Raw genomic sequence first — 17908 nt, 5'->3', positions numbered from 1 at the left:
GCCACTGATGCCTTGGGACCCCGAGCCCCGAAGGTGGGGGGTGAGGGCTGCAGCTGCTGTCACCGGTCCTGATGTCCCCAGGGCCAAGCACCACCTCCCCCAGCACAGCGCCCCAAGCTCCTGGCAGGGCTTTAGAGATGATGGTGTACGAGGAAGAAGAAAACGGCTTGGTTTTGTTTTCCCAGGCATACTGCAGCAGTCAGGGATAAATGCCCAGAATCTGTTTAAAAATATGCCCACCAAAAGAAGGGAGAAGAAAGGAAGCCGGTGGTGGGAAACAGTGGGGTGACGGACACATGGGGCTCAAGTGTGTTTGGGAGATGTCACAGTAAACACAGGAATGAAAGCAGCATCCTGCTCCACAGTTAAGATGTGTGCAAGGACACCGAGCTCACACCATCCTGGGGCCTCAGACACCCTTCATCTGTGTGGACGTGGCCCCGAGACCCTGTTAGCTTCAAAAACAGTGAAGTGACTGTGACCCTATTTGTCCTACGTTTGTCATCAGCTTATTATTGGCTCCTCCAGGAATACTTACAAATATTTTAGGTCTTGCCAAAACCGCCGGCAGAAGAAAGGGGAAAAAAAAAATCCTTAATTTTTTAGGGAAACAACTGGAAAACAAGTTACTCACCAGCTGATGAAAGAAATGCACAGTCTACACAAGTGATAATATTCAAAATGCTCAGTCATAAAAATAAAGGCCTTTTATTTGGTTTTTCTACGCTGTTACAGGAACCTGTGGCAGCACTCTGGGGCCCACGAGGCCTGCGGCCACACCCGCACGGGCTGTGAGCATCTACGGAGAAGCCCAAGGGTCACGGGGTCACCTTCTTGTAGGTGATGTGAAGATGCTGAGTCATGGGCTGGGTAGTGGTTGCCATGGAGACCGTCTGTTCAAGTTTGCCTTCAGAATTCAGCCTGAATTTTCGGGTTATCTGAGCAGAACAAATAGAAACACCTTAGTTTTACCTTCCAAAGGCGGTCCTGCTGTGGGCCAAGGGCTCTGTTCAGGCTGCAACATGCCTCCCAGCTGTCAGAAGCCCGTGGGCTGCATGGTGTCCCTGCTGGTGGGTGACAGACATGCAGCCCACAGCCCGGGGTCTTACAGGGTGTGCCAAGATCAAGGGGTCCTGACCTCTGGCCCTTTCCTCTGGCCCTCAGCTGTCCCCAGAAGACCAACAGGCATGCTTGGTCTTGTCTCAGCTCATTCAGAAGCCAGCCACTTTTTCCTTTTGGACAAAAGCTGACCTTCCACTACCTTCTGGCTTTACCCTCTTCCCTTTCATGCTAATAACGTGAACTGATGTCACCCGTGTTCTCGGAAAACTCAGTGTGAGTGCCTTTGGAACCATTAATTTATCAGAACTAAGTATGGTAGCCGATGAGAAAGTCCTGTCCTCCTGGAATGTTGAAGGGACTGCTGAGACACAACACACAGCCTCCATCCTCCCCGTGACCTGGAGCACGACAGGGCCAGAATGTATGAAACAGGCCACAGCCAACCACTTTGTAACTGACCATCTGGTACAGAAAAACCAGAAAAGCCACATTTCAGAAAGTCCATTTAAAGATACAAGGGAGCCAGCCCAGAAGGGAGGACAAAGGCCCTGGAGAGAAGAGAGTGTCGAGACCCCACTGGGAGTGACCATTCCCCTGAGGAATGCGCCTGCCTTGAGGGGACAGCGGTGGGAACAGGAGGCTGGGGAGCCAGGCCAGCGCTCTGATTCCTGGCACGCTTTGGAATGTGTGCCCACCGAGAAGGAGAGTCCATGGAAACGCCCCAGACTTTGGGCTGGGACCCAAAAGGCTGCACTCTAGGAGGGAGAGTTAATCAGAAGCGGACAGGCAAAGCTGGCTTCCAAAGAGCTCAGCCTCCAACAGTCCAAGTCTGCCCTCCGGGGATGGACAGCCAGCAGCATGAGGACAGCTCCGCGGTAGGAGATGGCATTACACAGAGCCTTGCGGTACCTACAGTTTTCACACGTGGTGCTTAGGATTCAAGAAGAGAAAAACACAGAAAAAGCTGACTTAGCAAGGGAGGTAAGAGCACAAGTGCCCGAGCAGATGCCCTGAGGCAGGCACGCCAACAACAGAGTGCTTAGGAGCAGGCATGGAGCTTTTCAGCAGAGGACTGGATCCGCCAGGAGGAGTAAAATGGGAAGTCTATAACTGCAAAGTGGAATCAGCGGAACAGACCCTGCCCAGAAAGTCCGTAGAAAGACCTGGCTGCAGCGGGAAGAGGATGGACGGGAGCCACGACGGGAGCGAAGAGACCCGGTGGAGCCCTGAAGTCCTGACATGCACACATGCATGCACTGGGGACCCCAGGGGATGGGAAGGAGCCAAATGTGAAGGGATTACAGCCAGCTCTCTGAGGCTGACAAAACATAGAGCAAGCCACAGACGCAAATTACAACCTAGCAAGACACCGGACAGATAGACACCTAGGGGCACAGGGGAGGGCAGCGTGTCCAGGGACCAATTGCCACATGGGCTTTGGGCTTTCCCAGAGAAGCACGGCAGCTGGAGACGACGGGATGGCCTCTCAAAGTCATTACCATCACCACCACCCAAACCATTCTCAGTGCACTGAAAATACTCTTCAAAAATGAAGGCAAAATAGGGGCACTGCGGGGGGGTGGGGGTTCAGTCCACTGAGCATCTGCCTTCAGCTCAGGTCATGATCCCAGGGTCCTGGGATCGAGCCCTGCATCAGGCTCCCTGCTCAGAGGGGAGTCTGCTTCCCCTTCTGCCTCTGGCCCTCCCCTCATCATGTGCACATGTGCCCCCCCCCCCACCCATAAATAAAATCTTGGAAAAAAAAAAAGAAGGCAAAATAAAGACATTTCTAGGCCAAAAAACTCCACAGCAGATCTACCAGCAGCAGGAGGCCCCAGCCCCTGGAAGAAAATACTGGAGGAACTTCTCAGGTTTTCAGAGGAGAGGCCATGCAGCAGCAGAGAGAAGCAGGGGCAGCCGAAGCCCGTGGCCAACCACGCAAGCCCAGTGTGCACCGTGGAAGCCTGCGAGTCGGGAACCTGAGGCAGCGGCATGTGTGTGAAGGGAACTGGCCTGTGTCAGGCACACGGATGGGCACAAGAAATGCCTGAAATCTTAGTGATGTTTCTGAAAATACGTCCCCTCACCGCACCTTCAAAATCAGAACGCTGGGGTAGCACACACCGTGTTTCTTACTTCAGAAATCCAAGTGTCTGTTTTTGACCGGAGAGTGTCTCCTGCGATGGGAGCCAGGTAAGCCCAGGTTCTGATGGAGCTCCTGGGCTCCTTTCCAGCCCGAGGTTCCCTTCTAAAGCACGGACACTTTTGTTCTCTAGAAAGAGTTTACCCATGTTTTCAAGTAGGAGAAAAGATTTCCAAGTGTTGGGGCGCCTGGGTGGCTCAGTGGGTTAAGCCTCTGCCTTCGGCTCAAGTCATGGTCTTAGGGTCCTGGGATCGAGCCCCGCATCGTGCTCTCTGCCAGCAGGGAGCCTGCTTCTCCTTTCTCTCTGCCTGCCTCTCTGCCTACTTGAGATCTCTCTCTCTGTGTCAAATAAATAAATAAAATCTTAAAAAAGAAAAAAGGGATTTCCAAGTGTTGTCTGTGACGAAATCTCTGACTTAATGCGAAAATGACATTAAACATTTGTGTTTACTTGTAAGAAGGAAAAAGTTTCATTTTGTTGTCATTAGGAAAAACAGTGTAGTGTAAGACAAAAAAGCAAAAAGAATACTGATAAACGAACCCCCCCCACAAAACCCCATGACTGGAGCAGACATGGCCAGGGGAATACACCTGGAGTCCTTGTCCTATGTCTTCGTGACTCCGTGTCCTGAGCACCACTAGCAGTGGCAGCCGCCGGGCGGTGCCAGACACACGGCCCCAGGCGCAGCACGTGGAACCAACACCCTAGCGCTGGTGTGGCCCAGGCACCAGGTGTGACTGTTGTGGGCTGAGAAGGGCCATCCCTAGGTCCCTGCACTGGAGCAGGGTCTGGAGCAGCCCGAGCACCAGGTTATGTCAGACACCCATTAACGCAGACCGCATTTGTCATTGGCAGGAATCACTGAAGGACAGCAGGGGAGGGACAACACCCGCGCCAGTAGGCAGGAAGACAAAAGGGTACAAGAGGGCAGGAAGGGGGATAGCAGGACACCCAGAACCAGAGAGACAGAAGGACACTTTGTCTGCCAGGGAAGCAATCTCACGCTGTTTTAGCATATTTATTTTTCAAAGATTTTATTTATTTATTTGAGAAAGAGAGCATGTAGGAGCAGGGAAGAGTGGCAGAGGGAGAAGCAGACTCCCCGCTGAGTAGAGAGCCCGATGTGGGGCTCGATCCCAGGACCCTGAGATCATGACCTGAGTTGAAGGCAGAGACTTAACCCAATGAGTCACTCAGGCCCCATATTAGTGTCTTTAATTCTACATTACTTTTTCTGGAATTTTGTTTAGAAATAAAGGGAATCCCTTCCAGAGGAAACGAGGTGGTGTAGAGATACGCCCCACCTATGCACACATACACAGTGTCTTTTCTAGGGCAGGGCTCGCCAACCCTCACAGCTCACGGGCTGCAAACGGCTGTGCCCTTGCCTCTGTCATGGGGACACGGTGCTCTTACAGCACCCTCACTTGAGTGCCCACAAAAGACCACGCACATGGAACACAGACGGGCCAAGAGGGACGCCTGTGCAGGGACATGCAGGGGAGGGGGCCGTGGGGGCCAAGGAGAAGAGTGAGGTCACTGCTTGTCTCCTCAAGCTTGATGGGTGCTGAGGCTGACAGTCCCCTCGTGAAAACACCGACACCTGAGCATGGCTGACCTGCTCCCAATGGCTCTGTGCCATCAGTGCGGTAGGGCTCCTGGTGACACCCACGGGCCCCACATACCGCACACACTGCACAACGATCCAGGCGGGGGTCCCCCAGCCCTTCCCTGGGAACCCTGTCCCGGCCACCTTGCTTCCGGATCAGCAGCAGGGCGACAAGCAGCAGCCGAGCATGAGAAGGGAGACAGGACTGGGGTGCGTGCCATGACCACCAGGTCCTAGGGGAGAGCAGAGCGAGGGGCCGCCCATGCCCACTGTCCTAGGAGCACACTCATGGGGCGCTGTTCAGGTTGGAGACATCCCAGTCATGGAGCATGGCCTCCAGAGTGCCACCACCCCCACCAGAGAGATGACAGCCTGCCGTCACGGCAGTACAGTTGGCTCCACAGACAGCAAAGGCACGGCCACGCACAGGCCCCCGGGGAGTCAATGGGTGGGTTCTTTTGGGTTTGCAGTCCCGCAGAGGACGTTTTCTGCCCCATCTACCTCTTCCCGTGGAAGTCGCTAGGACTGAATATGGATACAGGCTGTACATGCCTGGTAAGCTCACTCCTAAGAATTCTGTGGACATTCTGAGTCAGCCGCCACAGCTAAGGTGTCATCCTGACCAAGGCCTGTCTGGTCCAAATGCATCCCAGCTTAAGGGGGAGGGAGCTGGGGGCAACCGCTCGCCTCCACAGCTTCGAAGTGGAGCTTGTTTAGGCTATTGGGAGATCATAGGCCACGCACCCACATTGCTCGAGTGCCTGGTTCCTGCTCATGAAGCCGGATCAAGGGGTCCCTTGGCCTTGGAAGGTTCAGAAAGAGTCCATGTCAGTAAATACAACTGCTTATTTAAGCCAAGTGTGCTCCCACTCCCTAGACTGCTCCAGCTCCACAGGAACAGAACCGTGGAGGGAAGTGTGACATGAGAATTTCTCTGTGTTTTAATGCTTTTCAAGGCATTTCCCCCCTCTTGTTTCCTTCAGTAGGGAAAAGGTGAAAAGGAACCTCCGGAGGAAGATGGCTATGACTGTCTTTAGAACCTAAAACAAAGACATCAGGAAGCCACAGCAGCTAATATGCCCCCTGTAGAGCAAGCTTGGATGTGGAGGCAGGAGGGGCCCCACCCAACGGGCTGGGAATCCCAGTGTGCTAACAGCACCCCACGTCTTTACAGAAGTGATGGCTCGCTGCCAGCAGACACAGCGAGGATCAGAGCAGGTACACGCTGCCCATAAGACACACAGATTCTTCCCCCACCCCTGCTTTCCTGAGATGTGACCGGCACACAACGAGATGCTTAGACACGCATGTGTACGGCATTGGCCGACACCCCCATCACCTCACTGCTACCCTTCACGTGTGAAGTGTGGGAGCTCTTAAGATCTACTCTCCGAGCAAATTTCACACGACATGGTATGAACGGCAGACAGCGTGCTGTCTGGTGGCTCCCTATGACTCACCCCTCTTACAGCCCGATGTCTGTGGCCTCTCACCTATAGCCTGCCATCCCTCTGCCTCCCGGCAACACCACTGAAATCTGTTGTTTTTTTAATAAGTCCACATATAAATGAAACCATGCAGTATTTCTCTTTTTCTACCCGACTTATTTTACTTAATGTAACCCACTCAGGGATTCATGTCGCAATTCTTTTAACGACTGAATGACGTTCCTTGTGTGCATGTATGCATATGCATACATATGCGTGGACACACATCTCCGTGTTCTTGAACAGGCAAAGGGAGCTCACCCACAGGGGGCCTGGGGCCAGAATTTTGTTTCATAGCTATGGACACACAGCATTGCCACGACTATAACCAAGGGCCCCTCCCTGGCGACAAGGAAAGGTTAGTGATGTGGGAAAAGGGGAGGCAATGGAGAGGAAACTGGAAGAGGGATCATTTTGAGAAAAACCATAAAGACAGAAGAAAAATTCACGTATTAGCTTAATAACAAACTGGAGACAGAAGAAACAATTGGTGAATTTGGAAACAGGTCAATAAAAACATCCAAATTGGGGGTCTCTGGGCAGCTCAGTCAGTGGAACATGTGACTCTTGATCTCGGGGTTGTGAGTTCAAGCCCCATGATGGGTGCAGAGATTAAAAATAAAATCTTTAAAGTATCTGAACTGACTAATATGGAAAACACAGACTGAAGAAGAATGAGCAGAGTCTCAGGGACATGTGGGACAGCATTAAATAGACTGAAATCTATTTAGTAGCAGTTCTGATGGGAAGATTAAGAATGGAGCAGAAAAATGTTGAGAAACAATGGGAGAAAATCCCCAAATATGACAAAAAACACCATCTTACAGATCGAAGAATTTCAGGAGACCTATAAAGGATAAATACAAGGAAAGCACACCCAGTAAAAGGGTGTAAAAGAAAGAAACCCACAGTGAAAGTAAAGTAAAAAAAAAAAAGTCTCAAAAATGACTAGAGAAAGGATGCCTGGGTGGCTCAGCTGGTTAAGTGTCTGCCTTTGACTCAGATCATGATCTCAGGGTCTTAGGATGGAGCCCCACACTGGGCTCTCTGCTCAGCAGGGAGCCTGCTTCTCCCTCTCCCTCTTCCCTCACTTGTGCTCTGTCTCTCAAAATAGATAAATGAAATCTTCAAAAAAAAAAAAATTAAATAAAGGACTAGAGAAAAAAGATAAACCATGTACAGGGCATGAAGAATTTAGGCTGACTTTCAACCAACACAATTAAGGTCAGAAGACAATGGAATGAAATGATTCCTTTTAAAAAGTACACCTGTTGGGGCACCTGGGTGGCTCAGTGGGTTAAAGCCTCTGCCTTCAGCTCAGGTCATGGTCTCAGGGTCCTGGGATCAAGCCCCACATTGGGCTCTCTGCTCAGCGGGGAGCCTGCTTCCTCCTCTCTCTCTGCCTGCCTCTCTGCTTACTTGTGATCTCTCTCTGTCAGAATAAATAAATAAAATTAAAAAAAAAAAAAAAAGAAAAAAAAATAAGCCTGTTGACCCAGAAGTTTATTTATGGTAAAAAATATCCTGCAAAACTGGGAGTGAAAGAGGATTCCGTGAAGAACTCCAGTCCCTGGAGCTGGTCTCCACACTGGATGCAACTGTGCTGGCCTGTGCTGCGGCAGGAGACAGCTCTGTGGTGTTGCAAGAGTAGCCTGTGGGGCCAGGGTTGGCAGCAAGTGCCTGACCTCGAACACAGAGGACCTCTCAGCCACGGGCACATCACCAGGGACCCAAAATAGGAAAAAAGAAATTCCCGAAGAACAAAGCTGAAGGACACATACCCCACCTGATTTCACAACTGTCTGGCCCTAGCATAAGAATGTCCTTATAAATCGATGGGACAGAAAAGAGAACCCAGAAATAAATAAACTCTCACAAATGCGGTGAAATGATTTTCAACAAAGCTGTCAAGAAGACTCAATGGGGAGAGGACAGTCTCTTCAACAAACAGTGCTGGGAAACTGGACATCTACCTGCAGAACCACCGAGTTGAATGCTCACCTATCACCACACACAAAAACTAATTCAAACACATTGTAATTCATGAACATTAAACACTTCCACGCATCAAAAGATATTAAAAGCAGAGTGAAAACGCAGCTTGCAAAACGAGAGAAAGGATCTGGGAATCACATATCTGATAAGGGATTCCAAGAGAATGGAGATGCCGGCTTCTGGGCACAAGCAGAGGACAGGCCACATTGGTGAGGCTGTGGGGGGACTGGGGTCCATACACCACTGGCAGGAATGCACAATACGTCAGCTGCTATAGGAAATGGTATGCTGGTGCCTCAAAAAATTAGTATGGAGTCACCTATGATCCAGCAAGTCCACTTCTGGGTACACACTCAGAAGGGCTGAGAGCAGTGTCTTGAAGAGATATCTGTAACCCACGTTAATGGCAGCATTATTCACAGCAGATAAAACATGGTGGCAACTCTGGCATCTAGTGACGGATGAATGAATGAGCAAAATGTTAATACACATGTGATAGACTACCATCCAGCATTATGAAGTAGGGAAATTCCATCATATTCTACAACATGGATGAGCGCTGAGGATATTAAGCTGAGTGAAAGAAGCCAATCACAAAAAGACTAGTGTGTGGTTCCACCAAGATGAGGTTCTTAGAGTAGTCAGTTCATAGACACAGAAAGCAAATGGCGGGGGTGTCTTAACCCACTGAGCCACCCAGGCACCCCATGGCGGGGGTGTCTTAAAACCAACCGTACTGGTAATATTTTTATTAAATGTAAGAGGACTAAACATTCCAATGAAAATATGGAGCTTTTTGACTAGACAAGAAAAGCAATACCATGGGAGATACACTCTGAATACACAGAGATAAATAAGTTGAACGTAAAAAGGTAGGAAAACAGATGTGCTGTATGAGCAAGCACTGGACAGCATGTGTGGTTCTGCTGTCATCAGACTTCAAGGTGCTTACAACAAGCTACCAAGAGGAACATTTCATAAATGTCATACAGACTGCCATATACACACCTGAGGACAGAGCTTCAGAGTCACAAAGCAAAAACAGACCCAAAGAAAGGAACAGAGATAGCCTCGATCACTGTTGGGAGATTTGAGCACAGCTCAGTTACCAGACAGAACCAGACCTCCCTCACCAAACCAGCAGTATAAAGGAAATCTGAATGACCTTATCCATCAACTTGACCTAAGTCCACTACACCGAACAGCTGTCAAATGCTTATGTATCTGGAGTGTGTGTGAGGCATTCACCAAGTTGTACTGCACCTGTGGCACAGAGTAACTCCGAGGGCATGTTCTCTCAGCTTTTACAGAATTGAATTAGAAACTATTAGCAATCGAATGTGCAGAAAAGCCTCAAATATTTGGAAAGTAAGTAACACACTTCTAAATGACCCAGTTTAAATAAGAAAGTCACCAAGGAAAGTATTTTGAGCTCGGAGGTACTAAGAGCACACCCCTCATTTCCGGGGGATGCAGCTGAAGCAGGGCTCAGTGGGAAATTCACAGTTTCAAGTGGTGCATCACAAACTAAAAATGGGCTAAATATCAGTGACTTAACTTTCCCATTTAAGAAACCAAAAAAGAGGAGATTAAGTGCAAGATAATTAGAATAAAAGAAATAATATGATGCAAAAATTCTTCAACTTGTGTATTTTAATAAAACATAAAACCAGCAATAACTAAATAACTAAAAATGACAAATTGTTTATCCATCATTAAGATTTATCTGAAGAATGTGGGGTCAGGTCAACCTCTGAAACCCGTTCCTATAACTCACCGCATGAACAGAATAGAGCATCTCAATGGTTACAGCAGAAGCACCTGTCGGAACTCAACACCCATTTGTAACTAAAAATATAAGAAAACGGAAGGTAGTAAAGGGCATCAGTGGAAACCCGACAGCGACCATCACAGCCAGTGGTGAAAGACAGCGGCTTCCCGTGAACAGAGAATGGGGCCTGGCGTCTACTCCCACCGCCTGTACCGAACATTATGCAGGCTGCCCTTCCCATGTCCTAGCGCAGAAGAAAGAAATCGCATCGAGACTGGAAAGTGACCCTGTAACAGCAGATGACAGGATGTATAGAAAACCCCAAAAAAACTATTTAAAAAATGAGTAAAATAAAGAAGTGAATTTAAGAAAGTTACATGATACAAAATCGATGTGTAACAGTCAAATATATTTCTATATACTAACAACAAGTAATTGGGAAAAAGAAGAAATCACTTATAATAGCATTCCCAAACGCCAGAGTACCCAGGCATAAATTTTGCAAAATCCATATGAGATTGTACACTAAAAACTCTAACACAAGTTGGGGTGGGGGAGTCTACATAAACGGAGAGGTTTACATGGTACTGGATCAGGAGAGTCACTACACTGAAGATGGTACTTCCCAAATTCATCTAGAAATTCATGAAATCCTAAAAAATTCTTCTACAAGTTGACAAGAGGATTCTAAACCTCATACAAAAAATGTGAAGGGTCTTTGGGTAGCCAAAATAATTTTGTAAAGAAGAAAAAAAAGTTAGACAACCAAAATGATCTGATTTCAAACATTACTATAAAGAGATAGTACTCCAGATTGCGGGGCCTCAGTGTACACGGAAACTCAGAGATCACCTGGGTGGAAGAGAGTCCAAAACGGACCCACGTGAGTGCACCTCACTGCGGGATGAAGGAATGAGTCTTTTCAACAAATGGTATTGGAACAATGGAATATCTATCCAGGGGAAAAAAAAAAAGGAAGAATCTTGACCCCTAATTCATACCACAGAAAAACATAAATCCCAAAATTTTAGACTTTAAAGCAAAAGGGAAAACTGACAATTCTTGGAGAAAATGCGGGTTAAAAATCTCTGTGGCCTGGGTTAGGCAAAAGAATTTAAGACAGGGCACAAAACGCACAGAGTATAAAAGAAAAAGCTAGTAACAGAACATGAAAAGTCAGGGATGCCTCGGTGGTTCAGCTGGTTAAGGGTTTGCCTTCGGCTCAGCTCGTGATCTCAGGGTCCTAGGATCGAGCCCCGTGTCAGACTCCCTGCTTGGCGGGGAACCTGCTTCTACCTCTCCCTCTGCCCTTCCCCCAAGCTTGCTCTTGTGCTCTGTCTCATTCTCTCTCAAATAAATAAAATCTTTAAAAAACAACAACAAAAAAAGAGAACATGAAAAGTCAAACATTTTGTCAAAAGCTGGGTGCACATGCCCCTGATGAAGGACTTCTTTTCAGAACACCTAACTCTCAGAACTCAGCAGGAAGACCAACAACCCACTGGAAAGAGGAGGATCTGAATGCTTGCTTCAGAAAATAAGAAATATATGGCAAATAAGCACCACAGAAAGAGGGCCAACATCATCAGTCATCTGGGAGACATGTTTAACTGCGTGAAACGCCCCTGTGCAGCCACCAGGACAGCAGATACTCAAGGACCAACGCGGCAGAGGGGGCAGAGGGGGACGGGGTGGCAGGGACACCTGACCAGGCCTGGCGCGCCCCACGTGACTGCATGCAGTCCCAGTCCTAGGTCCTCAGCCGAGAGACACAAGAACACACGTCTACACCAAGATGTCCACACACACGCTCAAAGCAGCTTGATTCCCAACAGCCCAGACCTGGAAACAAGCCAGTCAGTGTCCATCAACAGAGGGAGACAGATGCAACTGGGACCCTGTCCCCAACTTGTGTCTGTAGTAGGGAACACTACAGACCGCTAATGACCGCTGACTGCAAGAGCAACAAGTCTCACCAACGCTACCCTGAATTAAGGGAGTAAATAGTACATGGCTCTGTTTGCAGTGAGTCCTGGAGATGCAAATCTAGTCGGTAGTGACGGAGTCTACCCTGGCTTGGGGAGGTGGCCAGGGGCTGCTAGGAGCCCCGTTGGGGGGCTCTCTCTGGGAGACGGGCATTCTCATCTTGACGGGGGCACGTTCCAAGGTTGTCCACCCGAGCTGCATGCATTAACTCTATATAAGTCATACCCTCAGAGAGATGATTTTTTTTAAGTAAAAAAAAAAAAAAAAAAAAAAAATTCTAGTAATCCACAGTAATTAATGAGAACCGGCCCGGGTCAAGGGGACAAGCAGGGCACCTAGGACGGGGGTGGGGGAAGGGCAGGCTCTGCCAGCAGGGGCCGGGCAGCTGGCCACTCCACCACACAACTCAGTTCTGGGTGAATTAATGACCCGAAGGGGAGGCTTTAGGTCAAGCTGTTATGTTTCTAGGAAAAAATATATATCTGTTTGCAGGGAAACCTGCTTAAATAAGAAACACTAAAACAAATCCAGAAAGGAGAGCCTAGGAAATGGAACCACAAAATTAGGAACTTCTGTTTCGCAGAAGCAGCAAAGGAGTGAAAAGATACAAACTGGAAGGGTTATTGGCCACACAAGTAACTGTGAAGCTTACATCCAACTCCACGAAGAACGAGTGTCAGGAAGGACAGACACTGGACGCTGGTCAGAGGACCTGGACGGGGCCTCCCTAGAGGGGGGCAAGCAGGATACGATGGGATGCTGGCTGTGAGAGCAGCTTCAGCCGCAGGTCTCGGCCCCTCGGGATGTGGTGGGCACTAATGGGCATTGTTCCTGGAAGGCAGAAGCCTCTCTGATCCTCGGTATCAAAGAGTGGCATGGAACCGCTGTGTCTCGGGGCTGCCATAGGGCACCGCCGTGTGGACTGTGTAGGGTCCTCAGTGACCAAGCACCGAGAGCAGGGGAACAGAGATGGGGTAATGTCAGGCTTCAACAACAGATAGGCAGGGACACGGGGTTCTGTAGAAGCCAGGTCTTCTGACCACCAGCTGCTGGGAGGACAGACAGATGCTTCCAGCCCCTGCCTCCCTCCTTTCCAGGTTCTGTCCATGTTGATCCAGCAGGAAGGCCAACCCAGGTGCACCCGGCCAGCCGTTTGTCAGCTAGGTCACTGACTCCATGGGGTTTGGTTCCTCCCCTCACTGTGCCCTCATGGGCTTCACCTCACCCCCTCCCTCCTTTTACAGAGAGAGACTCTTGCGTTTAATTAACAAAGCCCAAAGTTAGTTCTCTAGCAAAAATAAACAAAATCTACCCCCCAATCCCTGATAAAGTAAGTAACTTCTGATAAGTATGAGCCAGAAAATGAGAAAACAGACATATAAAAGATCAGGAATATAAAGAGGACACAGAATGGCAGATACAGAGAAAGCAGTAAGTGTTACTTCTTCCTCAAACTCTGAGTTTCTTGGTGAAAGAGTGCTGCTCCTGGGAACTTCGACCCTGCAAGTGCCGGGAGGTCAGAGGGTGGTGAAGCAGGGAGGAGAGCACGGGCAGCCCACTGCATATTGGGCCCAGATACTTCCCTGCGGACATTTAGGAGGACCAGGCGATGTGGATGGGGCTCCCTCCTTGTCAGGGAACAGAAATAGCTGAAAAGCTCCCAGCTCACTCTATGAATAACCTGATACCAAAATCAGGACAAGGAGGAGTTATCTTCCAAAAGCAAACATGCCTCAACACTTAGAAGTTATTAATACAATTTACTGCATCAATAGCTTCAAGTGGAAAAAACACAGAATCCTCCCCAAAGAGGCTGCAAAAGCCTTTGATGAAACTCAAAACCCATTTCTGAATAGAATTCTTACCACAGTAGAAACAGGACATGCTTACCCGACAAGGGCTGCCTGCCAGCAGGCAGCCTCAGGCCAGTGCCTTGAGGGGTGAGTGCTCCACCCAGGCTGTGCCCGAGAACCAGGTACCAGATGTGACACTCAGCAGAGGTGCACGGAAGCCAGAGCACCCCCTCTCTGTTGACACAATCAGAAGATGGAAGGGAAGCCACGTGCCACTGATGCGGCCACGAAGACTAGAAAGCACTACAATGTTACCCCCAGCACGAAATGTCCGAGACTTGCATAATTAAATTATAAAGAAATAAACCTGATACCTACTGAAGGACCCCAAAGTAGGCCACCACCTGCCATCCACTGACTGGGACTCCCCCATCCTCAAAGTGATTCATGTGTTTATGTGATCCTGGTGTAAATGGTATGGACCCAACAAACTTGCAGGACAGGCTGTCTAGAAGAGGGATTGCTGAAGAATTAACCAAGAAAATGGAGTAAAGAATATCAGAAAGTTTCCCCAGATAGAAAGATAGGACCTAGAGCTACGGTAACCTAAGTTATTACATGACTTTAAATTACTGTTGGTGAAGAAGTAGATGAAAGAACAGACCCTCCTCCCCTATTAACGGGGATGGGCTTAAGACAGGTATGACTTTTCAGATCTGGGGGCTGCTGGTCACCCATCTGTACGTGGCATCATGTAAAAACCCATCCGGGAAGGACTAGGGTCTAAGAGTAAAAGGGAAAGATACAAGAGTGCAGGAAAACAGAAGACCAATTTTATCATGTGAGCAGAAATACCTTCTAGGGCCAGAACCCAAATCCAGACCGCATAAAGGAAAAAGACCACCAGAGAGAACAACAGAAAAGCTTGCAATTTGTGAGGGGAACACATCATAAACCAAACTCACATAAGCCACCCAATGGGGAAACATTTGCCCTGTAAACAGCCACAGTTTGAAGAAAGCTCCCATAAACCAGTAAGAAGACGACAGCCCATAAAAACACAGGCAATGATTTCGAACATCAATTGCATGGAGTCAGAAACAGATGGCCCCCAAGCATAGGAAATGCTCCTTTGTACCCATAAGTTCGGTTTCCAACACAAATGAACTACCATCTTTTATGGGTCACATTTAAAAGATCAGTGAGTCTGGAAATGCAGGTTGGAATGCTCCCGCAGCGCTGGTGGGAACAGTTGTCAAGAAAAGCAATTCAAAATGTACCTGTCCTCCGATCCAGCAATTCAACTGGGAGAAATTTCCCCAACAGATAAGGACTCAACTGGCAAAATGCACAGCCCAAACGTAAAAGGATGTCTGTGACAGAAAAACCACAGCCAACCTGAGAACCCCTAAGGGTCCACCTGCCAGGGACCCAAGGATCCTACCACGGCACGTCCCGACCTCGGCATGTGGGGAGTGACACGTGACAGTGCAGACAGGCCCCCGAGATCCAGTGGAAAGGTGGACTCCAGGCCAAGGGGTGATCTGAGACCCTGCTGAGGACGAGAAGTGTGTGGCAGAAGGAGGGAAGGGCTGCAGAGGCAGACTCACCTGCTCCACGTGGGGCTCCTTGGCGAAGGAGATCCTGGCAATGGAGTGGGACGTGATGCACAGCTCCTGCCCATTCACCTCGCCCTCTTCCACCTCCACGATGCCTGCAGGGGCCATCAGAGCTCAGAAGCCATCACGCTTGCTATGCCCACTGTTCCTACCACCCGCTCCTGAAACCAGGGCTTCAGCAGTTCTGAATGTGGAAGCCGGAGCCTTCCAGGCGTCAAGGGGGAAAAACTTGCAAATACTCTTATAGCCAGAGAAGAGGATCTACAGAGGGTCACCCTGTCGGGGGGATGGGGAGGTGCCCTGATGCCAGCCCTGCCCCATCACAGAGCCCAGGGAGCCTCCTCCATCTCCAGCTGCTGGCTGCCCCCTGACTTCTAGCTCGCCAATGCCCTGGGCAGGCCTACTCCAGGGTGGGCTGGGCTGGACTGTTCAGCCTCTAGGAAGTGAGACACACTAGAGCCAGGGAGCAAGGTAAAGGTCAAGTCGCTATGTTTTTACATACTTTCTAATTAATGAACCTGGGGAACTATCTCTTAGGGTGGGCTCCCACTGGGGACAGAATGGATTTGCAGACACAGAACTTCTGGCTGCACGGTGAGCCTCCTGGTTCTTGTTCACACCTGCGTGCGGAGGCTGAAAGAAGCTGTCGTGAGCCAGTGCCAGAGCAGCTCAGGAGCAAAGGGAAGCAGCCCCTCTCACCAGCACCTCCTGACAGCACTGTGGAGCCTATCCAAAGGCTGACACTTCCCACCCTGACAGGCACTTGAATGGCCTCCACAGGCGTGTCCACGAGCACGGACACCCCCAAAGGCCACTCTGAGAGCCAGAGGCAGATGCCGCCTCCCCCACCGGCTTCCCCTCTGCAGGCAGGCGCAGGGCATAGGCAGGGGAGGCCGGGGACGGCCACCGAGGGAGGGGTACCTGTGTTCTGGGCGCTGACGAAGGCCACCTTGTTGGTATCGGGCTTGAGGCGGATGAAGCCACACTCCCTGTGCATTGGTTTGCGCGTGTCCGGGTGGAAGGCGTTGAACCTGTGGGCAGCAGGTGAGGTGAAGCCCCGGGTATCAGATGTCCCCAGAAAGAGAGCCAGACTTTGTGGACACAGTTCTCGCACTTTATAAAGCCCCCCCACCCACCAAATATAAAATAATGCAGTTTGCTGGGGTGCCTGGGTGGCTCAGTAGGTTAAGTGATCGACTCTCGATCTCCACTCAGGTCTTGATCTCAGGGTTGGGAGTTTAAGCCCCACGATGGATGGAGAGAGGACTTAAATAAATAAGACTAAAAAAAAAAAAAAAGGAGTTTCTTGTTCATGTGGAAAACACAGAGATGCATAAAAGACACAGCCCAAGAGAGATGAGTGGGGCCCAGCCGCCAGGTGCCCCAGGACCTTTCACCAGACGAGGAGCAGCTCTCCCACATGCGCCTCCCTCTCTTGTTCATGTCTGCTGTCCCTCCGTGCTGTCCCAGTCACCACCATGACTGACCCTGACCCTGGGATGGGACCTTGGGACCTATAAGGTAAGTGGCCCGTACCCACAGGGCCCCCTCAAGGTTCTCGGTCCCAAGCACCCCACATGCCCAGTAAAATCCCAGCCTTATACTGGGCTTTGCCTCTTGTGAGCAATTCACAGGTAAGTAGCAGAACAGGAGCTGAGTCAGGATGCGGCTGGAGGGCCGCCGAGGAATTTCACTTTGCTGTGTAGTAAGGCTCTGAAAACAACCACTCTAATGGCCTCTCTGGGACCTCCAATTGCTTGGGACGATGTGGGGGGCAGGGGGGGCGGTTTAAAAGAAAGCCATGCCCTTTTATTTTCAGTAACATGGGGGTGACTGGTTTCCACTGGGGTTAAGTAAGCATGGAATGAGAAATTTAACTGAGCACAGGCACCTACTTTCGTGTTTGCATGAACAAGCCTGAGATTTTGTGGTCATCTTCAAAAACACGAGACACCCAGAAAGTACCATTTTCACCCCCCATGTGATCAGATTCAGGGCAGGAACAGGGGGGCCTTTCTGAAATACAACAAGGTTCCTTTGGCACCATCCCGCCTAACACCTCTTATCAGCCCGGAGCTGCTCTTGCGGGCGATCGGGCCTGCACTTACGAGAAGTTCAGCACAGGCTGGCCCACGTGGGAGATGTACACCTCCTCCAGGTACTGGAAAGGCTGCAGCGTTGGGAAGGTCCCGGCTCCCGGCGGGTCTGACAGCCAGGTACCCAGCATCCAGGACAGCGGCTCCACCACAGGGTTCATCGTGGGAGGCTCTGAGGACAGAAGGAAGAGGCAGTCAGTGGGCTGTAAGAGTGCCCTACTGAGCTCTGTGTGCAAGCGTGCCCTTGCAACCACGGCAAATCCTGCGTGACCATGAATATGCCGCCAGCCACCTGTTAGGAGGGGGAGAAAAAAGGCAAACAATTCGCAAAGGTCATCTTGCCACC

At 49.9% G+C, this 17908-nt stretch overlaps 1 protein-coding gene across 5 annotated transcripts in view; it reads right to left on the bottom strand.

Moving 5' to 3' along the window:
- Positions 1 to 692: 692 nt before the first annotated feature.
- Positions 693 to 17908, bottom strand: part of THAP4 (THAP domain containing 4) — a 40309-nt gene continuing 23093 nt past the window's right edge. For all 5 annotated transcript variants that reach the window (XM_082689653.1, XM_082689654.1, XM_082689657.1 and 2 more), the window contains 4 exons: positions 17575 to 17734; positions 16388 to 16497; positions 15458 to 15561; positions 693 to 938 (listed from right to left, as the gene is read on the bottom strand). In XM_082689653.1, the coding sequence (XP_082545779.1) occupies positions 819 to 938; positions 15458 to 15561; positions 16388 to 16497; positions 17575 to 17734 (494 nt within the window). In that variant the 3' untranslated portion in view covers positions 693 to 818. The remainder of the gene's footprint in view (positions 939 to 15457; positions 15562 to 16387; positions 16498 to 17574; positions 17735 to 17908) is intronic.

This window comes from Mustela nivalis, assembly GCF_964662115.1.
Source record: "Mustela nivalis genome assembly, chromosome: 11".
NCBI lineage: Eukaryota > Metazoa > Chordata > Mammalia > Carnivora > Mustelidae > Mustela > Mustela nivalis.
This window is presented reverse-complemented; position numbering and strand designations above follow the sequence as displayed.